The sequence below is a fragment of the Oncorhynchus keta genome, chromosome 1 (assembly GCF_023373465.1).
Source record: "Oncorhynchus keta strain PuntledgeMale-10-30-2019 chromosome 1, Oket_V2, whole genome shotgun sequence".
NCBI lineage: Eukaryota > Metazoa > Chordata > Actinopteri > Salmoniformes > Salmonidae > Oncorhynchus > Oncorhynchus keta.
This window is the reverse complement of record NC_068421.1, coordinates 14698462-14724593: the sequence shown is the minus strand read 5'-3', so window position 1 is coordinate 14724593 and position 26132 is coordinate 14698462. Positions and strand designations below refer to the sequence as shown.

Genomic DNA, 26132 nt, shown 5'->3' with positions numbered 1-26132 from the left:
GTAACATAATGATACTTCAAACAAACAGTGACATAACGATACTTCAAACAAACAGTGACATAACGATACTTCAAACAAACAGTAACATAACGATACTTCAAACAAACAGTAACATAATGATACTTCAAACAAACAGTAACATAACGATACTTCAAACAGTAACATACCGATACTTCAAACAAACAGTAACATAACGATACAGTTCAAACAAACAGTAACATAACGATACTTCAAACAAACAGTAACATAATGATACTTCAAACAAACAGTAACATAATGATACTTCAAACAAACAGTAACATAACGATACTTCAAACAGTAACATAACGATACTTCAAACAAACAGTAACATAACGATACTTCAAACAAACAGTAACATAACGATACTTCAAACAAACAGTAACATAACGATACTTCAAACAAACAGTAACATAACGATACTTCAAACAAACAGTAACATAACATAACGATACTTCAAACAGTAACATAATGATACTTCAAACAAACAGTAACATAACGATACTTCAAACAAACAGTAACATAATGATACTTCAAACAGTAACATAACGATACTTCAAACAAACAGTAACATAACGATACTTCAAACAAACAGTAACATAACGATACTTCAAACAAACAGTAACATAACGATACTTCAAACAAACAGTAACATAACGATACTTCAAACAAACAGTAACATAACGATACTTCAAACAGTAACATAACGATACTTCAAAACAAACAGTAACATAACGATACTTCTAACAGTAACATAACGATACTTCAAACAAACAGTAACATAACGATACTTCAAACAGTAACATAACGATACTTCAAACAAACAGTAACATAACGATACTTCAAACAAACAGTAACATAACGATACTTCAAACAAACAGTAACATAATGATACTTCAAACAAACAGTAACATAATGATACTTCAAACAAACAGTAACATAACGATACTTCAAACAAACAGTAACATAACGATACTTCAAACAGTAACATAATGATACTTCAAACAAACAGTAACATAACGATACTTCAAACAAACAGTAACATAATGATACTTCAAACAAACAGTAACATAATGATACTTCAAACAAACAGTAACATAACGATACTTCAAACAGTAACATAACTGATACTTCAAACAAACAGTAACATAATGATACTTCAAACAAACAGTAACATAACGATACTTCAAACAGTAACATACCGATACTTCAAACAAACAGTAACATAACGATACAGTTCAAACAAACAGTAACATAACGTGTACTTCAAACAAACAGTAACATAATGATACTTCAAACAAACAGTAACATAATGATACTTCAAACAAACAGTAACATAACGATACTTCAAACAGTAACATAACGTACTTCAAACAAACAGTAACATAACTGATACTTTAAACAAACAGTAACATAATGATACTTCAAACAGTAACATAACATACTTCAAACAGTAACATAATGATACTTCAAACAGTAACATAACGATACTTCAAACAGTAACATAACGATACTTCAAACAAACAGTAACATAACGATACTTCAAACAGTAACATAACGATACTTCAAACAAACAGTAACATAACGATACTTCAAACAAACAGTAACATAACGATACTTCAAACAAACAGTAACATAATGATACTTCAAACAAACAGTAACATAATGATACTTCAAACAAACAGTAACATAACGTGTACTGTCAAACAGTAACATAACGATACTTCAAACAAACAGTAACATAATGATACTTCAAACAAACAGTAACATAACGATACTTCAAACAAACAGTAACATAATGATACTTCAAACAAACAGTAACTTAACGATACTTCAAACAAACAGTAACATAACGATACTTCAAACAAACAGTAACATAACGATACTTCAAACAGTAACATAACGATACTTCAAACAAACAGTAACATAACGATACTTCAAACAAACAGTAACAGCTCCTCTGTCTCTCTACGTGTAGGCTGTCTACAGTGCTCCTCTGTCTCTCTACGTGTAGGCTGTCTACAGTGCTCCTCTGTCTCTCTACGTGTAGGCCGTCTACAGTGCTCCTCTGTCTCTCTACGTGTAGGCTGTCTACAGTGCTCCTCTGTCTCTCTACGTGTAGACCGTCTACAGTGCTCCTCTGTCTCTCTACGTGTAGGCTGTCTACAGTGCCTTCAGAAAGTATTCAGATGTCTTAACTTCTTCCACGTTTTGTTCGGTTAAAGCCTGAGTTTCTCCCATTCCTCTCTGCACATCCTCTCAAACTCTGTCAGCTTGGATGGGTAGTGTTGATGCACAGCTATTTATTTAAGTGGAGGAGCGAGAGTGGAGGATTTTTGTTTGTAGGGGGATTTATTAGTTGTGGCAATTAGACTACCTCTCCGTGTCTCTGCTCCTCCCAGATAAGCTGTTAGGCTGCACACCACAGATGTGTTGTTCCACTGAGAACCTTCTGACATTCTATTTCTAGAACCTGTTGTTCCCCTACCTAGCAGACTTCATGTTTATTGTTTTGCTCCTGAACAAGGTGTCACTCTTAATTAGGCTAGTGGGATAATAAAAGTGAGGCCCAATTCCTTCACATGCAGACCACAGTTAAATAGATTTTGTGAGATGTTGGATAGTGTGCCATGAAGTTGATACATGTGTAGGAGTGTGTTGACTGAAGACAGCCAGAGAAAGGCAGAAGGTTTGGGGCTCTTTTGCAATGCTGTTTGGGGCTACCCCCCCCCCACACACACACACCTTGGTGGGTTTTGAATAAAGGGGTCTGTTACAGGCCTCGGGGTGGGGTCTGTCTTCTTGTGGGCTGAGGTGTGTGACCCTTAAACCCTTAAGCCCCCTTGGAGCAGGCAGATCAGTGGTGCCCCGTGCTATTGTGTGCTGCTACTCTGACTGGCATAGCTGTCAGCTGACTAGGACCTGAGAGGGGCCGGGCTGCCTCACCCAGTGCCTGAGAACAAAGCACCTCCCCTGGCCTGTAATCAAATCCCTGGGAAATAACAGCCATCACACCCACCTTGTCCTGGATACAAAACACACCTTTTAGTGTGTGGGTGTATGCACGTGTTAGCATGTGTCTGTATGTATGCATGAGTTAGTATGTGTCTCTGTATGTATGCATGTGTTAGTATGTGTCTCTGTATGTATGCATGAGTTAGTATGTGTCTCTGTATGTATGCATGTGTTAGTATGTGTCTGTATGTATGCATGTGTTAGTATGTGTCTGTATGTATGCATGAGTTAGTATGTGTCTGTATGTATGCATGAGTTAGTATGTGTCTCTGTATGTATGCATGAGTTAGTATGTGTCTCTGTATGTATGCATGTGTTAGTATGTGTCTCTGTATGTATGCATGAGTTAGTATGTGTCTCTGTATGTATGCATGTGTTAGTATGTGTCTCTGTATGTATGCATGTGTTAGTATGTGTCTCTGTATGTATGCATGAGTTAGTATGTGTCTCTGTATGTATGCATGAGTTAGTATGTGTCTGTATGTATGCATGAGTTAGTATGTGTCTCTGTATGTATGCATGTGTTAGTATGTGTCTCTGTATGTATGCATGTGTTAGTATGTGTCTGTATGTATGCATGAGTTAGTATGTGTCTCTGTATGTATGCATGTGTTAGTATGTGTCTGTATGTATGCATGAGTTAGTATGTGTCTCTGTATGTATGCATGAGTTAGTATGTGTCTCTGTATGTATGCATGTGTTAGTATGTGTCTCTGTATGTATGTATGTGTTAGTATGTGTCTCTGTATGTTTGTATGTGTTAGTATGTGTCTCTGTATGTATGCATGAGTTAGTATGTGTCTGTATGTATGCATGAGTTAGTATGTGTCTCTGTATGTATGTATGTGTTAGTATGTGTCTCTGTATGTATGCATGAGTTAGTATGTGTCTGTATGTATGCATGAGTTAGTATGTGTCTCTGTATGTATGCATGTGTTAGTATGTGTCTGTATGTATGCATGAGAAAATACTCAAGTAAAAGCTCAGTTTTCTTCTTCTCAGTACGGTTGGGGAGATAGCTGGAAGTCATTTGTGTCTGGAGTAATGCTTCCACTCTTCCCTGCCTCAGGTGTTCCCTCAGGGAGCTGTGGCTTTCTAGGTTTGGGGAAGGGATGTTTGGCCAGACAAGCCCTGAGCAGGAACAGACTGTCTGATAAAGCCGTACAAGCCACAGGTAGAATGAGAATAGCATAGAATGTTTGGATAGGTACCGCAGTTAGTACAGTAGTACAGTACTTTGGCTTTCTATCACTGGGACCTCAGGACATACATGGCTCACTAAGATTAATTTGTGAGTTTATAATCCCATCAAAACATGACATATGGATTTTTTTTAAACTCTGAATTCCTTTGGTCATGGTTTTGTGAAGACTCATAACTTCATGGGTGAGGAAATACAGCGCTTTTATACTGAGAGAATGTTTTGCAATGTTAGGCGTGTAGTTTTGTCCTCTCAAGGTCTGACCCTTTCTCTCGTTCCTCAGATCCGGGGAGGAAAGCTGATGATAACCAATGCCAGAAAAGGCGACGCAGGGAAGTATGTGTGTGTCGGGACCAATATGGTGGGAGAGAGGGAGAGTGAGATCGCTGAGCTCACTGTGCTCGGTAAGTAACCTTCCTCACAGTTTATCTCTCTCTCTCACTGTCTCTGTCTCTGCCTCTGCCTCTGCCTCTGCCTCTGCCTCTCTCTCTGTCTCACTGCCTCTCTCTCTGTCTTACTTACCTCTCTCTCTGTCTCTGCCTCTCTCTCTGTCTCACTGCCTCTCTCTCTGTCTTACTCTACCTCTCTCTCTCTCTCTCTCTCTGTCTCACTGTCTCTGTCTCTCTCTCTGTCTCTCTCTCTGTCTCTATCTCTCTGTCTCTGCTCTCTCTCTCTCTCTCTCTCTCTCTCTCTCTCTCTCTCTGTCTCTCTGTCTCTCTGTCTCTCTCTCTCTCTCTCTCTATCTCTCTCTCTCTCTCTCTCTCTCTCTCCTCTCTCTCTGTGTGTTTGTGTACAGTGAAGGGTGTCATCGACCCATTCAAGAGGAGTGTGACATAGCCTTCAGTTAACCATGAACTGCCCCAGGAGCCCCCTGACCCCCTTTTCTCCCCCAGGAGCCCCACACCTCTCTTATGACCCCCCTTTTCCCCTCTACTGACCCTCCCACCCACCCATCCTGACCTCAGCACCTCTCCTCTGGCCAGCTGTGCCACATTCCACCACGACTGACCTTTGACCCCACAGCTCTCCGTTGTGTCAGTTTGTACTCTGTCGGCTGAACTTCTGACTGTCCTCTCCACTTCCTCTACTTCCTGTCCGACTAGGCCTCTCATCATCCCCTCCAACAGGCCCACGCTAACATACACATATTCTTCTTTCCCACCTAAGATACATTATTATATATGGAAATGACTTCAAAGAGTTCAGACCATACCTATGGCTTTGCCTATTTGAGTAAACAACACAACAGAAAAACTCACGACAGCCCCAGACACTTACTGAGGACTTTTTCAAGCCAAAACTGAAGGGGATGTGAGGAGAGAGGGGAGGGAGAGAGGGGGGAGGGAGGGAGGGACATGAGGAGGGGGAATGTGAGGAGGGAGGGGAGGGAGAGAGCAGAGAGGAGGAAGGGGAGAGAGAGGAGAGAGAAGAAAGGGTAGAGAGTTGAGAAAAGGGAGGTCAAACTATTGAGCTGCAATTGTTGAGCCTTGGGACATATTAGAAAACAAATGTTGGAGGAGAATGTGATTAAAGGTATTAGGACATCTGCTACATGTTCCCAATGGAGAAGCTCTGTGTGTTGATGTGTGTCTCTGCTGAGGGGATAGAGGCTGGGGAGGGAGAGGGAGAGGTAGCTGAACTGGACCTGAGGGGGCAGGGGTGGTTAGATGGCTATTTGTTTTCATTTCAGAAGCTTTTTCCAACATTCATTTTTATTTGAATCCCTGCTGGAAGGTTGGGGTAATTGACTGCAACAGCAGGATTTTACAGGACCTCTCAGATAATCAGGACAAAGGGCAACGAGGGTAGCTGTGATTACTAAAACACACTGCTAATGTTAGCACTGAGACTCTGCTACAATATGACTGATCGGCAGGATAGTTCAATCCCCATAAAGTGCTAAAGATACAGTACAGTCACATACTATACTATGCTATACTATACAATTATATACTATGCTATGATATACAATACTATGCTATTTTTTAAAACTTTTTTTAACTAGGCAAGTCAGTTAATGCTCTACTATGCTATGGTATACTATAATATGTTATACTATACTACGCTATGCTATACTATGCTATGATATGATAGATAGACTATGATATGATATACTGTGCTATGATATACTGTGCTATGATATACTATGCTATGATATACTATGCTATGATATACTATGCTCTACTATTCTATGCTATGATATGATATACTTATATGATATGATATACTATGCTATGATATACTATGCTATACTATTCTATGTTATGATATGATATACTGATATGATATGATATACTGTGCTATGATATACTATGCTATACTTTTTACTGAATAGTCCTGTGCTATGTCATCTCTCTCTGCAGAGAGACCCAGCTTTATGAAGCGTCCCGGCAGCCAGGTGGTGCTGGTGGACCAGAGCGTGGAGTTCAGGTGTGAGGCCCGGGGTGACCCAGTTCCCACCGTCCGCTGGAGGAAAGAGGACGGAGACCTGCCCAAGGGAAGGTACTGTACTGTATGACTCCTTCTGTAGCTCAGTTGGTAGAGCATGGCGCTTGTAACGCCAGGGTAGTGGGTTCGATCCCCGGGACCACCCATATGTAGAATGTATGCACACATGACTGTAAGTCGCTTTGGATAAAAGTGTCTGCTAAATGGCATATATTATTATTATTATTATTATCTTCTGGCCCCCTTTAACACAATCCCTTTCTCTCTTTCTATTAATGCCTTGCTCCCTTTAGTCTGTCTGATGATCAGCACATACTGTAAGGTATGTGGTGTGTGTGCGCGTGTTTGACCGATTCCCTGTGAATATTCCAGATATGAGATCCGTGAGGACCACACCCTGAAGATCCGTCGTCTGACCTCTGCAGACGTGGGTTCTTACACCTGCATGGCAGAGAACATGGTGGGCAGGGCGGAGGCGTCGGCCACCCTCACCGTCCACGGTAAGACCACACAACTCTGTTACTTAATCTAGTAAAATACTGTGCAGGTTAACGAAGGTCAACGCACCAGTTAACTTGCACAGTCATGTACATTGTTCGGTATGGTGGTCCTGTTGTCGAGCCTCTATTGCTGAAAGGCATGCTGATTCTTCCAGATGTTTCAGTCTCTCTAGTTATATTGGTTAAGGTGAGTTTTGGCACCTTAGACGTAATTTAGCTAAACCTCAATGCAATTATAACATTCAATTCTAGAGCCTGAAAAGTTATTACTTTCACCCATTCTTTCTCAATTAGCTTATTGATTTGTAATAAAGGCCATCTAAAAATCCATAGAGGATCTTACACTTTACACATGGGAGCTCAATGATAATCAATTCCATTCACGGCATCCATAGGAGCGAGGACATTCCTTTAGAGGCAGCTCTCTTGTCATGTTTAAGATGCTGTATCAGTGGTAGGCCTGTGGGAAGCCTCTGTGTGTCTCTCTCCATTGTACATCCTATAAACACAGTGAGAACAGAAAGCAGCTGGTCACAGAGTAGAAAGGAGTCATTCAGTAGAACATTGGGGCCTGGATCCCCCCAACCCTTAAACCTCCTGGGAGCTACGCAGGTGGAACACTGGGGTCATTTAGCAGCAGGATAATGTGAATATTGGGGAGCAGAGGGAAGGAGGGGGATAGAAGGTGGTTCAGTACACAGGGGATGGGGTTAGCAGGGTAGGGAGGTGTATATTGAGGGGCTGAAGTGAGTCACCACTGGAGCAGAACGAGATGGGAATTGAGCTAGGACGAGGTAGATGGGAGGATAGTGGGGGGTTTGGGTAGAAGAGGTTTGTGTTGTGAGGTCAGAGTGTAAAACTGTATTCCCAGCAGTCCTCGAGAGCTATGAAGAGATGGGACAAAAAAATCCCCCATCACTCCGACACCACCACCCCCTCTCAGTACTAATACAGAACCCAATCTTCACATGTTTGTTCTCTGCAATGATTTATTTCTGCACTACACAGGCCAGTGATGTGTTGATTACTTTGAGGAGCATGATTAGACCCTCCTGTCAATAACTTAATCAATATATCCACTAATAACTTCATCAACATCCACCAATCATTTCTTCAAGATATCCACCAATAACTTCATCAAGAAAAAAAATACAAATACAAATTGCCACTGAGAGATACAGTAGACCTTTATTCAAACAAGCCATTTATCACACAGACCTGCTATCACTCACTTTGAACTGGACTGTGTGTTTACAGGCAGTAGGCCCTGCCATCACTCACTTTGAACTGGACTGTGTGTTTACAGGCAGTAGGCCCTGCCATCACTCACTTTGAACTGGACTGTGTGTTTACAGGCATTAGGCCCTGCCATCACTCACTTTGAACTGGACTGTGTGTTTACAGGCAGTAGGCCCTGCCATCACTCACTTTGAACTGGACTGTGTGTTTACAGGCAGTAGGCCCTGCCATCACTCACTTTGAACTGGACTGTGTGTTTACAGGCAGTAGGCCCTGCCATCACTCACTTTGAACTGGACTGTGTGTTTACAGGCAGTAGGCCCTGCCATCACTCACTTTGAACTGGACTGTGTGTTTACAGGCAGTAGGCCCTGCCATCACTCACTTTGAACTGGACTGTGTGTTTACAGGCAGTAGGCCCTGCCATCACTCACTTTGAACTGGACTGTGTGTTTACAGGCAGTAGGCCCTGCCATCACTCACTTTGAACTGGACCTTGTGATTACAGGCAGTAGGCCCTGCCATCACTCACTTTGAACTGGACTGTGTGTTTACAGGCAGTAGGCCCTGCCATCACTCACTTTGAACTGGACCTTGTGATTACAGGCAGTAGGCCCTGCCATCACTCACTTTGAACTGGACCTTGTGTTTACAGGCAGTAGTCCCTGCCATCACTCACTTTGAACTGGACCTTGTGTTTACAGGCAGTAGGCCCTGCCATCACTCACTTTGAACCGGACTGTGTGTTTACAGGCAGTAGTCCCTGCCATCACTCACTTTGAACTGGACTGTGTGTTTACAGGCAGTAGGCCCTGCCATCACTCACTTTGAACTGGACCTTGTGATTACAGGCAGTAGGCCCTGCCATCACTCACTTTGAACTGGACCTTGTGATTACAGGCAGTAGGCCCTGCCATCACTCACTTTGAACTGGACCTTGTGATTACAGGCAGTAGGCCCTGCCATCACTCACTTTGAACTGGACCTTGTGATTACAGGCAGTAGGCCCTGCCATCACTCACTTTGAACTGGACCTTGTGATTACAGGCCGTTGCAACAGTGCGACTTTAGATCACTAGAACGCATTCACCAAAAGCCACAAAATACATCTGATTGGATTTCTACAAATGTGTAAACACCCCAGGAGTCCTCTTACATTTGGGAACTTTACAGTCCAATTGATCAAACAACCATGAGATGATAGGCTCTCTCTCACGCAGTTATACACATCAACAACAACAAGATCAACAACTGATGCTAACCAGAGCAAGATGAGCTAAAATCTAATGAATGAACATTAGATAAACCCACTCAGACATTTTCAGCTTGTTGGCTGTCAAAATTGCACGGATAAACAATAGGGAATTATAGGCCCCACATCCTTCTGCAGGTTGTCTGCCAATGCATGCTTGTCCAAACCAAGCACCCAAGATAACTGGCTAAAGTTGGCTGGCTTGCTAGCTAGCTAATTCCAAACACACCTCACTCTGACCATTTTGCTTGCCGTAGCAAAGCTGGTTAGGCTGTTTGCATGTTATCTTGAGCGATCTTGAATAACTATTATTTTTTGTGAATTGTTGCGAATGCAAGAGATATGCTAACTCGATGACAGTCGTTCAAGTCCTTGCTAGCTAACCAAATGACACCTGCTAGCTGTGGTTCGCCACCAAAAAAATTATATGAGGGGAAAAAGTCAGTCACTCACCCAGTCCTCCAATGACATGACAGCGTCCTAGCAGCTAGCTAGCTAGCTATCTAGCTAATGTTCGGCTCTGTGTTTTTAGTTTGCTACGTAAATACATATGCTTGCCTATTAGCCACGTTATGACTGATGTGTGATAATTGTCTTGGTTAGTGAGACCCTGTATTAGTGAGACCCTGTATTAGAGGAAGCATGCAGGATGAGGTGAGACCCTGTATTAGAGGAAGCATGCAGGATGAGGTGAGACCCTGTATTAGAGGAAGCATGCAGGATGAGGTGAGACCCTGTATTAGAGGAAGCATGAAGGATGAGGTGAGACCCTGTATTAGAGGAAGCATGCAGGGTGAGGTGAGACCCTGTATTAGAGGAAGCATGAGGGATGAGGTGAGACCCTCTATTAGAGGAAGCATGCAGGATGAGGTGAGACCCTGTATTAGAGGAAGCATGCGGGATGAGGTGAGACCCTCTATTAGAGGAAGCATGCAGGGTGAGGTGAGACCCTGTATTAGAGGAAGCATGAGGGATGAGGTGAGACCCTGTATTAGAGGAAGCATGCAGGATGAGGTGAGACCCTGTATTAGAGGAGGCATGCAGGATGAGGCGAGACCCTGTATTAGAGGAAGCATGCAGGGTGAGGTGAGACCCTGTATTAGAGGAAGCATACAGGATGAGGCGAGACCCTGTATTAGAGGAAGCATGCAGGATGAGGTGAGACCCTGTATTAGAGGAGGCATGCAGGATGAGGCGAGACCCTGTATTAGAGGAAGCATGCAGGGTGAGGTGAGACCCTGTATTAGAGGAAGCATGAGGGATGAGGTGAGACCCTCTATTAGAGGAAGCATGCAGGATGAGGTGAGACCCTGTATTAGAGGAAGCATGCGGGATGAGGTGAGACCCTCTATTAGAGGAAGCATGCAGGGTGAGGTGAGACCCTGTATTAGAGGAAGCATGAGGATGAGGTGAGACCCTGTATTAGAGGAAGCATGCAGGATGAGGTGAGACCCTGTATTAGAGGAGGCATGCAGGATGAGGCGAGACCCTGTATTAGAGGAAGCATGCAGGGTGAGGTGAGACCCTGTATTAGAGGAAGCATGCAGGATGAGGCGAGACCCTGTATTAGAGGAAGCATGCAGGATGAGGTGAGACCCTGTATTAGAGGAGGCATGCAGGATGAGGCGAGACCCTGTATTAGAGGAAGCATGCAGGGTGAGGTGAGACCCTGTATTAGAGGAAGCATACAGGATGAGGCGAGACCCTGTATTAGAGGAAGCATGCAGGATGAGGTGAGACCCTGTATTAGAGGAAGCATGAAGGATGAGGTGAGACCCTGTATTAGAGGAAGCATGCAGGGTGAGGTGAGACCCTGTATTAGAGGAAGCATGCAGGGTGAGGTGAGACCCTGTATTAGAGGAAGCATGCAGGGTGAGGTGAGACCCTGTATTAGAGGAAGCATGAGGGATGAGGTGAGACCCTGTATTAGAGGAAGCATGCAGGGTGAGGTGAGACCCTGTATTAGAGGAAGCATGAGGGATGAGGTGAGACCCTGTATTAGAGGAAGCATGCAGGATGAGGTGAGACCCTGTATTAGAGGAAGCATGCGGGATGAGGTGAGACCCTCTATTAGAGGAAGCATGCAGGGTGAGGTGAGACCCTGTATTAGAGGAAGCATGAGGGATGAGGTGAGACCCTGTATTAGAGGAAGCATGCAGGGTGAGGTGAGACCCTGTATTAGAGGAAGCATGCAGGATGAGGTGAGACCCTGTATTAGAGGAAGCATGCGGGATGAGGTGAGACCCTCTATTAGAGGAAGCATGCAGGGTGAGGTGAGACCCTGTATTAGAGGAAGCATGAGGGATGAGGTGAGACCCTGTATTAGAGGAAGCATGCAGGATGAGGTGAGACCCTGTATTAGAGGAGGCATGCAGGATGAGGCGAGACCCTGTATTAGAGGAAGCATGCAGGATGAGGCGAGACCCTGTATTAGAGGAAGCATGCAGGGTGAGGTGAGACCCTGTATTAGAGGAAGCATACAGGATGAGGCGAGACCCTGTATTAGAGGAAGCATGCAGGATGAGGTGAGACCCTGTATTAGAGGAGGCATGCAGGATGAGGTGAGACCCTGTATTAGAGGAAGCATGCAGGGTGAGGTGAGACCCTCTATTAGAGGAAGCATGCAGGATGAGGCGAGACCCTGTATTAGAGGAAGCATGAAGGATGAGGTGGGGCATCTCACAGTATATAGAGTGCATCATCAGACTTTGTGCCACTTAATAACTAAAGGAAGTGTTTACCTCCTCTAGCTAGGGAGGTAGAGGAAGAGGGGGATGGGGAGAAGGAGAAGGAGAAGGAGAGAGGTTTTTGTCATGTCATATTTGTTTCCGGTCTGATGCTTGTCAGGAGAGCAAGCACATTAAATGACTGATCTGTCATATGTGTTATCGATTTAAAAATTATTATGAGTGTCTTGTCAGATCACAGGGGATGACAGGAAGGAGGGAAGGAACCCAAAGGGAGAGATTAAGGCACAAATAACATGTTTATTTACAAAAACATTCTGGACAGGAAGGCTGCTGATGTGTTGAGTAAGATTTCTTAGACACTTGCCACTGGTTTAATGTAATTTCAGTGGTAGTGAATTGTTGGCTCAGACGATGTATTACACTGGAGTAAATGAGATATTCTGCTCCTATTTGGAATTCATGTCAACATTCTGTGAATTCAAAGCTCTGCCAGTAACTCCCAGATGAGGGTACTGAAGCCCCATTTAAGTTCTTGGATCAGGCTTGGATCGGGTTTAGATCGGGCTTGGATCGGGTTTAGATCGGGCTTGGATCGGGTTTAGATCGGGCTTGGATCGGGTTTAGATCGGGCTTGGATCGGGTTTAGATCGGGCTTGGATCGGGTTTAGATCGGGCTTGGATCGGGTTTAGATCGGGCTTGGATCGGGTTTAGATCGGGCTTGGATCGGGTTTAGATCGGGCTTGGATCAAGAAGGAAAGTTCACAGCGTCACAGTATTGCGACCTGTAGCTGGAAACATGATTCAATATTTTATTGATTACGATATGTTATGTGAACAGTATATTCATTTGAATTGTTTTTGGTTGAATCAAAAGTATTATACTCATTTATCATGACTCCAAAGTGAAATCTTAAAATAGTTATATGCTGGTTTGTTTGGCTCATTCATTCCAGAATGGACAGATAGTGTTTTTGTTCTTCACAACTCTCATGGCCAGATCCTCAGTGAACAATGTCAGCATTGTACCGTGTGCCAGGGGATATTTTTCTTTCTCACTGCTCTGCTCTCATTACTAACTTAATCAGTGAATTATTGTTTTCACATGTGTTTGCCTGTCTGTACACCCCCTCTGAACTTAGAAACAGTCAAATATTCCATTTATTGACGTAAGAAACACATGAATGGCCACATCATGGGCTTGGTTAAATAAAGGTGATATAAAACTACAGACATCCTGGGAATATATATTATGAATATATTGGGAATATATTAATTACCAGTAAAATAATGCAGTGAAGCAATGGGCTTCCCTCCGCTTGTGATTTTGCCATAACTTGTGATTTATTTGTGGAGTGGAAGCCCCTAGAGTGGTTTGACTAATAACACATGGAAAGGGACTGGAATGGAAGCCCCTAGAGTGGTGTGACTAATAACGCATGGAAAGGGACTGGAATGGAAGCCCCTAGAGTGGTGTGACTAATAACGCATGGAAAGGGACTGGAATGGAAGCCCCTAGAGTGGTGTGACTAATAACGCATGGAAAGGGACTGGAATGGAAGGCCCTAGAGTGGTTTGACTAATAACGCATGGAAAGGGACTGGAAAGGAGTGGAAGGCCCTAGAGTGGTTTGACTAATAACGCATGGATAGGGACTGGAAAGGATTGGAAGGCCCTAGAGTGGTTTGACTAATAACGCATGGAAAGGGACTGGAAAGGATTGGAAGGCCCTAGAGTGGTTTGACTAATAACGCATGGAAAGGGACTGGAAAGGATTGGAAGGCCCTAGAGTGGTTTGACTAATAACGCATGGAAAGGGACTGGAAAGGATTGGAAGGCCCTAGAGTGGTTTGACTAATAACGCATGGAAAGGGACTGGAAAGGAGTGGAAGGCCCTAGAGTGGTTTGACTAATAACGCATGGAAAGGGACTGGAAAGGATTGGAAGGCCCTAGAGTGGTTTGACTAATAACGCATGGAAAGGGACTGGAAAGGATTGGAAGGCCCTAGAGTGGTTTGACTAATAACGCATGGAAAGGGACTGGAAAGGATTGGAAGGCCCTAGAGTGGTTTGACTAATAACGCATGGAAAGGGACTGGAAAGGAATGGAAGGCCCTAGAGTGGTTTGACTAATAACGCATGGAAAGGGACTGGAAAGGATTGGAAGGCCCTAGAGTGGTTTGACTAATAACGCATGGAAAGGGACTGGAAAGGAGTGGAAGGCCCTAGAGTGGTTTGACTAATAACGCATGGAAAGGGACTGGAATGGAAGCCCCTAGAGTGGTGTGACTAATAACGCATGGAAAGGGACTGGAATGGAAGCCCCTAGAGTGGTTTGACTAATAACGCATGGAAAGGGACTGGAATGGAAGCCCCTAGAGTGGTTTGACTAATAACGCATGGAAAGGGACTGGAATGGAAGCCCCTAGAGTGGTGTGACTAATAACGCATGGAAAGGGACTGGAATGGAAGCCCCTAGAGTGGTTTGACTAATAACGCATGGAAAGGGACTGGAATGGAGTGGAAGCCCCTAGAGTGGTTTGACTAATAACCCATGGATAGTGACTGGAAAGGAGTGGAAGGCCCTAGAGTGGTTTGACTAATAACCCATGGATAGTGACTGGAAAGGAGTGGAAGGCCCTAGAGTGGTGTGACTAATAACCCATGGATAGGGACTGGAAAGGAAGCCCCTAGAGTGGTTTGACTAATAACCCATGGATAGGGACTGGAAAGGAAGCCCCTAGAGTGGTGTGACTAATAACCCATGGATAGGGCCTGGAAAGGAAGCCCCTAGAGTGGTGTGACTAATAACCCATGGATAGTGACTGGAAAGGAGTGGAAGCCCCTAGAGTGGTTTGACTAATAACCCATGGATAGGGACTGGAAAGGAAGCCCCTAGAGTGGTGTGACTAATAACCCATGGATAGTGACTGGAAAGGAGTGGAAGCCCCTAGAGTGGTTTGACTAATAACCCATGGATAGGGACTGGAAAGGAAGCCCCTAGAGTGGTTTGACTAATAACCCATGGATAGTGACTGGAAAGGAGTGGAAGGCCCTAGAGTGGTTTGACTAATAACCCATGGATAGGGACTGGAATGAAGTAGAAGCCCGATAGTGATTTGATTAATAACCCATGGAAAGGGACTGGAATGAAGTAGAAGCCCCTAGAGAAGTTTGACTAACAACCCATGGATAGGGACTGGAATGGAAGCCCCAAGAGTGGTTTGACTAATAACCCCATGGATAGGGACTGGAAAGGAGTGGAAGCCCCTAGAGTGGTTTGACTAACAACCCATGGATACATTTAACATTACATTTAAGTCATTTAGCAGACGCTCTTATCCAGAGCGACTTACAAATTAGGGACTGGAAAGGAGTGGAAGGCCCTAGAGTGGTTTGACTAATAACCATGGATAGGGACTGGAAAGGAGTGGAAGCCCCTAGGAGTGGTTTGACTAATAACCCATGGATAGGGACTGGAAAGGAGTGGAAGGCCCTAGAGTGGTTTGACTAACAACCCATGGATAGGGACTGGAAAGGAGTGGAAGGCCCTAGAGTGGTTTGACTAATAACCCATGGATAGGGACTGGAAAGGAGTGGAAGGCCCTAGAGTGGTTTGACTAATAACCCATGGATAGGGACTGGAAAGGAGTGGAAGGCCCTAGAGTGGTTTGACTAATAACCCATGGATAGGGACTGGAAAGGAGTGGAAGGCCCTAGAGTGGTTTGACTAACAACCCATGGATAGGGACTGGAAAGGAGTGGAAGGCCCTAGAGTGGTTTGACTAATAACCCATGGATAGGGACTGGAAAGGAGTGGAAGGCCCTAGAGTGGTTTGACTAACAACCCATGGATAGGGACTGGAAAGGAGTGGAAGGCCCTAGAGTGGTTTGACTAATAACCCATGGATAGGGACTGGAAAGGAGTGGAAGGCCCTAGAGTGGTTTGACTAACAACCCATGGATAGTGACTGGAAAGGAGTGGAAGCCCCTAGAGTGGTTTGACTAATAACCCATGGATAGGGACTGGAATGGAAGCCCCTAGAGTGGATTGACTAACAACCCATGGATACATTTAACATTACATTTAAGTCATTTAGCAGACGCTCTTATCCAGAGCGACTTACAAATTAGGGACTGGAAAGGAGTGGAAGGCCCTAGAGTGGTTTGACTAATAACCATGGATAGGGACTGGAAAGGAGTGGAAGGCCCTAGAGTGGTTTGACTAATAACCCATGGATAGGGACTGGAAAGGAAGCCCCTAGAGTGGTTTGACTAACAACCCATGGATAGGGACTGGAAAGGAAGCCCCTAGAGTGGTTTGACTAATAACCCATGGATAGTGACTGGAATGAGAAATACAAGCGCTGCCTAAACAACTGGAGATAGTTAGCAAGGGAACATACATCATCTAACCACTCCAATGTGTACAGCAGAGCCTTCTCTTCATTAGCTGTTGTCATATTAATCAAGGAAGTCCTCTGTAGTCAGTCATGAAGGGTACTATACATTAGACCCAGAATAAGCTGTTAGAAGCCAGGCCACACACATTCAGGCACACAGACACATACACACACACACACACACACACACACACACACACACACACACACACACACACACACACACACACAGACACACACACGCACACACACACACACACACACACACACACACACACACACACACACACACACACACACACACACACACACACACACACACACACACACACACACACACACACACACACAGACACAGACACAGACACAGACACACACGCACACACACGCACAGACACACACAGACGCACACACACACACACACACACAGACGCACACACACACACACACACACACACACACACACACACACACACACACACACACACACACACACACACACACACACACACACACACACACACACACATATATATACATGCTAACACATTCAAACACACACACACATATATAAACTCAGCAAAAAAAGAAATGTCCCTTTTTCAGGACCCTGTTTTTCAAAGATAATTTCTGAAAATCCAAATAACTTCACAGATCTTCATTGTAAAGGGTTTAAACACTGTTTCCCATGCTTGTTCAATGAACCATAAACAATTGATGAACATGCACCTGTGGAACGGTCGTTAAGACACTAACAGCTTACTGATGTTAGGCAATTAAGGTCACAGTAATGAAAATGTAGGACACTAAAGAGGCCTTTCTACTAGCTGAAAAACAGAAAAAAAAATTCTCCCTGCTCATCTGCGTGAATGTTCCTTAGACATGCTGCAAGGAGGCATGAGGACTGCAGATGTGACCAGGGAAATAAATTGCAATGTCCGTACTGTGAGATGCCTAAGACAGCACTACTGGGAGACCGGATGGACAGCTGATCGCCCTCGCAGTGGCAGACCACGTGTAACAGCACCTGCACAGGATCGGTACATCCGAACATTACACCTGTGGGACAGGTGGCAACAACAAATGCCCGAGTTACACCAGGAACGCACGATCCATCCATCAGTGCTCAGACTGTCCGCAATAGGCTGAGAGAGCCTGGACTGTGGGCTTGTAGGCCTGTTGTAAGGCAGGTCCTCACTAGACATCACCGGCAACAACGTCACCTATGGGCACAAACCCCTGGCAAAAAGTGCTCTTCACTGACGAGTCGCGGTTTTGTCTCACCAGGGGTGATGGTCGGATTCGCGTTTATCGACGAAGGAATGAGCGTTACACCAAGGCCTGTACTCTGGAGTGGGATCGACTTGGAGGTGGAGGGTCCGTCATGGTCTGGGACGGTGTGTCACAGCATCATGAGGCTGAGCTTGTTGTCATTGCAGGCAATCTCAACGCTGTGCGTTACAGGGAAGACATCCTCCTCCCTCATGTGTTAACCTTCCTGTAGGCTCATCCTGACATGGCCCTCCAGCATGACAATGCCACCAGCCATACTGCTCGTTCTGTGTGTGATTTCCTGCAAGACAGGAATGTCAGTGTCCTGCCATGGCCAGCGAAGAGCCCGGATCTCAATCCCATTTAGCACGCCTGGGACCTGTTGGATCTGAGGGTGAGGGCTAGGGCCATTCCCCCCAAAATGTTCTGGGAACTTGCAGGTGCCTTGGTGGAAGAGTGGGGTAACATCTCACAGCAAGAACTGGCAAGTCTGGTGTAGTCCATGAGGAGGAGATGCACTGCAGTACTTAATGCAGCTGGTGGCCACACCAGATACTGACTGTTACTTTTGTTCAGGGACACATTATTCAATTTCTGTTAGTCACATGTCTGTGGAACTTGTTCAGTTTATGCCTCAGTTGAATCTTGTTATGTTCATACCAATATTTACACATGTTAAGTTTGCTGAAAATATTTTTTTAGCTGAGTTTATAACACACGCTAACAGACACAATGGGAGCTCCGATTAACCAGACTAAAGCCTTAGCATGCATTTCTCTCCCAGTGCTAATATGATCTAATGAACGGCAGCAGCCTTGCTCCAGTCCCTATGAACCACTCTGCAGGGTCCCTGGCACACAGAAGACCCCCCCAGTGGGCAGAGGGCTACATGGTCCCTCCACTCCATCTGATAAGATGACAGATAGAGCCTGACACAGAAACAAACACACATACACTCCAGCCCCAGCTCCACGTGACATTTTAGCCCCCACACAGTTTTGACCCAGACAGGTTTAGAGCTGATCTCTCCCCCCAGGTTCCAGGCAGGTTTAGAGCTGACCTCTCCCTCTAGGTTCCAGACAGGTTTAGAGCTGACCTCTCCCTCTAGGTTCCAGACAGGTTTAGAGCTGACCTCTCCCCCCAGGTTCCAGACAGGTTGACAGCTGATATCTCTCCAGGTTCCAGACAGGTTTAGAGCTGTCTGGAGAGAGGTGTCTGTAATGAGGTGTCTGTAATGAGGTGTCTGTAGAGAGGTGTCTGTAGAGAGTGGCTGTATTGAGGTTGGTGTAGGGAGGTGTCTGTAGGGAAGTGTCTGTAGAGAGGTGTCTGTAGGGAGGTGTCTGTAGAGAGGTATCTGTAAGGAGGTGTCTGTGGGGAGGTGTCTGTAGGGAGGTGTCTGTAGGGAGGTGTCTGTGGGGAGGTGTCTGTAGGGAGTTGTCTGTAGGGGGGTGTCTGTAAGGACGTGTCTGTAGGAAGGTGTCTGTAGAGAGATGTCTGTAGAGAGGTGTCTGTGGGGATGGGTCTGTAGGGATGTTGGTGTAGGTAGGTGTCTTTAGGGAGGTTGGTGTGAGGAGGTGTCTGTAGGGAGGTGTGTGTGTGGGGAGGTGTGTGTGGGTGTGTTTTTTTGCGTGCGTGTGAGAGAGAGAGAGAGAGAGAGAGAGAGAGAGAGAGAGAGAGAGAGAGAGAGAGAGAAAGAGAGAAGAGAGAGAGAGAGAGAGAGAGAGAGAGAGAGAGAGAGAGAGAGAGAGAGAGAGAGAGAGAGAGAGAGAGAGAGAGAGAGAGAGAGAGAGAGAGAGAGAGAGAGAGAGAGAGAGAGAGAGAGAGAGATGGTACGACACACAGATGGCACCTTTTGAAGTGAGCCTTATCGGCATTTAAAGTCTGTGATAAGTGGGGGGAGGGGCGAGGGGAGGGTCATTACTCTGAGTGACAGCGTTTATGTTTCTGTGGGAGCCGTTGAGGCAGACAGATTAGATAAGGTGACTGATTGGCTGGGGAAGATTTATGGCCAGAGAGTGACAGTTAACATTCACCTTGTGGTTTTATGGCATGGTGGTCCATATGCAAGGCTGTACCCTTAGAGGTTGGAGAGGGGCTGGTCCTCAGGAGACTAAAACCTCATTAGTCAAGAGATAGAGGAGAGGAGAGGAGAGGAGAGGAGAGGAGAGGAGAGGAGAGGAGAGGAGAGGAGAGGCTCACCTTCATCTTCTTTCAACCTGGTTGGAGAATAAACACTTTTCAACCTCTGTTTTGTTTTTCTTAAAATTATGTATTTGTTTAGTTGTTGATGTTTCTTTTAATATGTGCTCTTGAGGAAACATGGGTAAACACCGAGTCTTGGAACAACGTCATGCAGATAATACTGTTGGAAGTGTATGGATGCACTACGTGTTTGTTGTTGCTATTCATTGGTTTTCTGCATGATTTGGACATATGTAATGAGTCATCAATGTGCTTCAGTTCCCGCTGGACTGGTCCCACATATCTCATATTCATTCAGTAACAATGACATGATTATTTTTACCCATGGAAAATCCTATTGTTGCCTTCCTTCCTAATCATGTTATTGTATTTCATGGTGTTGTTTTTTATTTATTTATTCATCTTTTGCCTTGTGTGTTGTTCTGTTGTCTTTCTGTTTCCTTTTAGTTGTGTCTGGTAAGTTGAAATGTTACCTGTCACCTATTCACCCTGACGCCATGACAGAAACAGGAAGCTGTCACAGCACCACCCCCTCCATCCTCCTCCCATCACCCTCCTCCCACCAATCAGCACTCATGTTTCAGTTGTCATGGGCAACAGTGACAAAAGGACATTAATGGGTAACAATCTGCTCTATGGTCTGAGTAATCCAAGGTAAAACCAAATCATTTCATTATACTACCCCCCCCTTGTTGTGTTGCTTTATGCATTACCAAATATCCCATCTTACCTGTGGACAAATTGTGTCTGTATGCGGAGTGACAGGCTGCAGATTGCTTTTATGTATGTGATACCTGGCCCGTATCAGCGTTAAGATGTCTGGGGCGTAGTAATACTGTATTCTCCAGGCGTACACACCCGCTGTCCTCTGAGATGAAGGTGTAAATCGCCCAGCCGGTGGCCCTCAGCATTCAGGCTGTGTCCCTCCACACAGGCCTATTAGCACAGTGAGGCCCGGTGTCACTGCAGGGCTCTGTGTGTGACATTGGGCGGTGACATAGCGCTTCACTCTGAAACAGTTTGTCATTAAGATGCATGGATATGCATCCTGGCTGGGCCTGGTCCTGGATGCTCCTATTGGAGGGTGTCAGCTTGGACAGATGGCTCATTTATCCCCCATTTCCATGTAAATGTTTTTGGTCTGTGTCCTTGCCCATGCTAATGCAGACACCCACAGGGGTTCACACTCCTGTTTTCTCTATTCATTAAACTGTTAATATATACACTACACAGCCTGCATTATGGAATGGCCTGACTTTCAGTTCCACGCACCAGCAACGCCCAAAGTCTACTCTAAACAGAGACCGCCTCAATCCTTATCCAAGGCTCATTTAAATACAGAGACCATAACTGTTACATTGAAATTCCTTTGTTTTCCATTCAAATGAAACTGTAATGTCTAATATCACTGTCTGATGTTATTATGCGATGCTGTGTCAGTGTGTTAGCTAACAGCCCGCTGCCTGTCCCCTAGTGCCCCCTGTGTTTGTGGTGCGGCCCAGGAACCAGGTGGTGGCGGTGGGGAGGACCGTCACCTTCCAGTGTGAGGCAACAGGAAACCCTCAACCTGCTATCTTCTGGCAGAGAGAGGGCAGCCAGGTGAGAGGCTCTGCGGGACCTACAGTACACCAGGAACCCAACATGAGCACATGTTGAGGAATGCTTGTGGAACAAAAATGAAATACAAATAAGTAGTAAATCATAGTCATATCATAGTCTTCATTATTTTTTTATGATAGTCCTATATGATTTATACACATTTTATGATTACACCTATAAAACCAGCCATAAAATCAGTGAACATCACTGACCTTCAAACTGATGCTCCAATTGGGCCATTCCATTCTACTACCCTAATGGTCTTCCATAGCCTACTGTCTATATCTGATCTGTCTATATCTGTCCTGTCTCCTCTCTTCTCTGTCTATATCTGCCCTGTCTATATCTGCCCTGTCTCCTCTCTTCTCTGTCTATATCTGCCCTGTCTATATCTGCCCTGTCTCCTTTCTTCTCTGTCTATATCTGATCTGTCTATATCTGCCCTGTCTCCTCTCTTCTCTGTCTATATCTGCCCTGTCTCCTCTCTTCTCTGTCTATATCTGCCCTGTCTCCTCTCTTCTCTGTCTATATCTGATCTGTCTATATCTGCCCTGTCTCCTCTCTTCTCTGTCTATATCTGGTCTGTCTATATCTGCCCTGTCTCCTCTCTTCTCTGTCTATATCTGATATGTCTATATCTGTCCTGTCTCCTTTCTTCTCTGTCTATATCTGCCCTGTCTATATCTGCCCTGTCTCCTTTCTTCTCTGTCTATATCTGCCCTGTCTTCTCTCTTCTCTGTCTATATCTGCCCTGTCTCCTTTCTTCTCTGTCTATATCTGCCCTGTCTCTCTCTTCTCTGTCTATATCTGATCTGTCTATATCTGCCCTGTCTCCTCTCTTCTCTGTCTATATCTGATCTGTCTGTATCTGTCCTGTCTCCTCTCTTCTCTGTCTATATCTGATATGTCTATATCTGCCCTGTCTTTTCTCTTCTCTGTCTATATCTGCCCTGTCTCCTTTCTTCTCTGTCTATATCTGATCTGTCTATATCTGATCTGTCTCCTCTCTTCTCTGTCTATATCTGTCCTGTCTCCTCTCTTCTCTGTCTATATCTGATCTGTCTATATCTGATCTGTCTCCTCTCTTCTCTGTCTATATCTGTCCTGTCTTCTCTCTTCTCTGTCTATATCTGATCTGTCTATATCTGTCCTGTCTCCTCTCTTCTCTGTCTATATCTGATCTGTCTATATCTGATCTGTCTCCTCTCTTCTCTGTCTATATCTGTCCTGTCTCCTCTCTTCTCTGTCTATATCTGATCTGTCTACTCTCTTCTCTGTCTATATCTGCCCTGTCTCCTCTCTTCTCTGTCTATATCTGTCCTGTCTTCTCTCTTCTCTGTCTATATCTGATCTGTCTATATCTGATCTGTCTCCTCTCTTCTCTGTCTATATCTGTCCTGTCTCCTCTCTTCTCTGTCTATATCTGTCCTGTCTTCTCTCTTCTCTGTCTATATCTGCCCTGTCTCCTTTCTTCTCTGTCTATATCTGCTGTCTATATCTGCCTATATCTGTCTCCCTCTTCTGTCTATATCTGATCTGTCTATATCTGATCTGTCTATATCTGATCTGTCTCCTCTCTTCTATGTCTATATCTGTCCTGTCTCCTCTCTTCTCTGTCTATATCTGATCTGTCTTCTCTCTTCTCTGTCTATATCTGCCCTGTCTCCTCTCTTCTCTGTCTATATCTGTCCTGTCTCCTTTCTTCTCTGTCTATATCTGTCCTGTCTCCTCTCTTCTCTGTCTATATCTGTCCTGTCTCCTCTCTTCTCTGTCTATATCTGTCCTGTCTCCTCTCTTCTCTGTCTATATCTGTCCTGTCTCCTTTCTTCTCTGTCTATATCTGTCCTGTCTCCTTTCTTCTCTGTCTATATCTGTCCTGTCTCCTCTCTTCTCTGTCTATATCTGTCCTGTCTCCTTTCTTCTCTGTCTATATCTGCTCTGTCTCCTCTCTTCTCTGTCTATATATGATCTGTCTATATCTGTCCTGTCTCCTCTCTTCTCTGTCTATATCTGTCCTGTCTCCTTTCTTCTCTGTCTATATCTGATCTGTCTATATCTGTCCTGTCTCCTCTCTTCTCTGTCTATATCTGATCTGTCTATATCTGCCCTGTCTCCTTTCTTCTCTGTCTATATCTGATCTGTCTATATCTGATCTGTCTATATCTGATCTGTCTATATCTGATCTGTCTATATCTGTCCTGTCTCCTTTCTTCTCTGTCTATATCTGATCTGTCTATATCTGCCCTGTCTCCTTTCTTCTCTGTCTATATCTGCCCTGTCTCCTCACTTCTCTGTCTATATCTGATCTGTCTATATCTGCCCTGTCTCCTTTCTTCTCTGTCTATATCTGTCCTGTCTCCTCTCTTCTCTGTCTATATCTGTCCTGTCTCCTTTCTTCTCTGTCTATATCTGCCCTGTCTCCTCTCTTCTCTGTCTATATCTGATCTGTCTATATCTGCCCTGTCTCCTCTCTTCTCTGTCTATATCTGTCCTGTCTCCTTTCTTCTCTGTCTATATCTGATCTGTCTATATCTGCCCTGTCTCCTCTCTTCTCTGTCTATATCTGATCTGTCTATATCTGTCCTGTCTCCTCTCTTCTCTGTCTATATCTGTCCTGTCTCCTTTCTTCTCTGTCTATATCTGTCCTGTCTCCTCTCTTCTCTGTCTATATCTGTCCTGTCTCCTTTCTTCTCTGTCTATATCTGATCTGTCTATATCTGCCCTGTCTCCTTTCTTCTCTGTCTATATCTGATCTGTCTATATCTGCCCTGTCTCCTCTCTTCTCAGTCGTCTATATCTGATCTGTCTATATCTGCCCTGTCTCCTCTCTTCTCTGTCTATATCTGTCCTGTCTTCTCTCTTCTCTGTCTATATCTGATCTGTCTATATCTGCCCTGTCTCCTCTCTTCTCTGTCTATATCTGTCCTGTCTCCTTTCTTCTCTGTCTATATCTGATCTGTCTATATCTGCCCTGTCTCCTCTCTTCTCTGTCTATATCTGATCTGTCTATATCTGTCCTGTCTCCTCTCTTCTCTGTCTATATCTGATCTGTCTATATCTGTCTATATCTGATCTGTCTATATCTGCCCTGTCTCCTTTCTTCTCTGTCTATATCTGATCTGTCTATATCTGCCCTGTCTCCTTTCTTCTCTGTCTATATCTGTCCTGTCTCCTCTCTTCTCTGTCTATATCTGATCTGTCTATATCTGCCCTGTCTCCTCTCTTCCCTGTCTATATCTGATCTGTCTATATCTGCCCTGTCTCCTCTCTTCTCTGTCTATATCTGATCTGTCTATATCTGTCCTGTCTCCTCTCTTCTCTGTCTATATCTGATCTGTCTATATCTGCCCTGTCTCCACTCTTCTCTGTCTATATCTGATCTGTCTATATCTGCCCTGTCTCCTCTCTTCTCTGTCTATATCTGATCTGTCTATATCTGCCCTGTCTCCTCTCTTCTCTGTCTATATCTGATCTGTCTATATCTGATCTGTCTATATCTGCCCTGTCTCCTCTCTTCTCTGTCTATATCTGATCTGTCTATATCTGCCCTGTCTCCTCTCTTCTCTGTCTATATCTGATCTGTCTATATCTGCCCTGTCTCCTCTCTTCTCTGTCTATATCTGATCTGTCTATATCTGCCCTGTCTCCTCTCTTCTCTGTCTATATCTGCCCTGTTTATATCTGCCCTGTCTCCTCTCTTCTCTGTTTATATCTGATCTGTCTATATCTGTCCTGTCTCCACTCTTCTCTGTCTATATCTGATCTGTCTATATCTGCCCTGTCTCCTCTCTTCTCTGTTTATATCTGTCCTGTCTCCTCTCTTCTCTCTTTATATCTGCCCTGTCTCCTCTCTTCTCTGTCTATATCTGATCTGTCTATATCTGCCCTGTCTCCTCTCTTCTCTGTTTATATCTGTCCTGTCTCCTCTCTTCTCTCTTTATATCTGCCCTGTCTTCTCTATTCTCTGTCTATATCTGCCCTGTCTTCTCTGTCTATATCTGCCCTGTCTTCTCTCTTGATATCTGTCCTGTCTTCTCTCTTCTCTGTCTACATCTCTCTTCGCCCGCTAATCAAATCAAATCAAATGTATTTATATAGCCCTTCGTACATCAGCTGATATCTCAAAGTGCTGTACAGAAACCCAGCCTAAAACCCCATACAGCAAGTAATGCAGGTGTAGAAGCACGGTTGCTAGGAAAAACTCCCTAGAAAGGCCAAAACCTCGGAAGAAACCTAGAGAGGAACCAGGCTATGAGGGGTGGCCAGTCCTCGTCTGTATGTGCCGGGTGGAGATT

The 26132-nt window shown here is 44.6% G+C and overlaps 1 protein-coding gene across 5 annotated transcripts in view; it reads left to right on the top strand.

Annotated features, from left to right (window-relative positions):
• LOC118381439 (roundabout homolog 1-like) overlaps positions 1-26132 on the top strand; it is a 611139-nt gene that overhangs the window by 490346 nt on the left and 94661 nt on the right. For all 5 annotated transcript variants that reach the window (XM_052508183.1, XM_052508051.1, XM_052508220.1 and 2 more), the window contains 4 exons: positions 4518-4638; positions 6598-6736; positions 7055-7182; positions 21713-21837. In XM_052508183.1, the coding sequence (XP_052364143.1) occupies positions 4518-4638; positions 6598-6736; positions 7055-7182; positions 21713-21837 (513 nt within the window). The remainder of the gene's footprint in view (positions 1-4517; positions 4639-6597; positions 6737-7054; positions 7183-21712; positions 21838-26132) is intronic.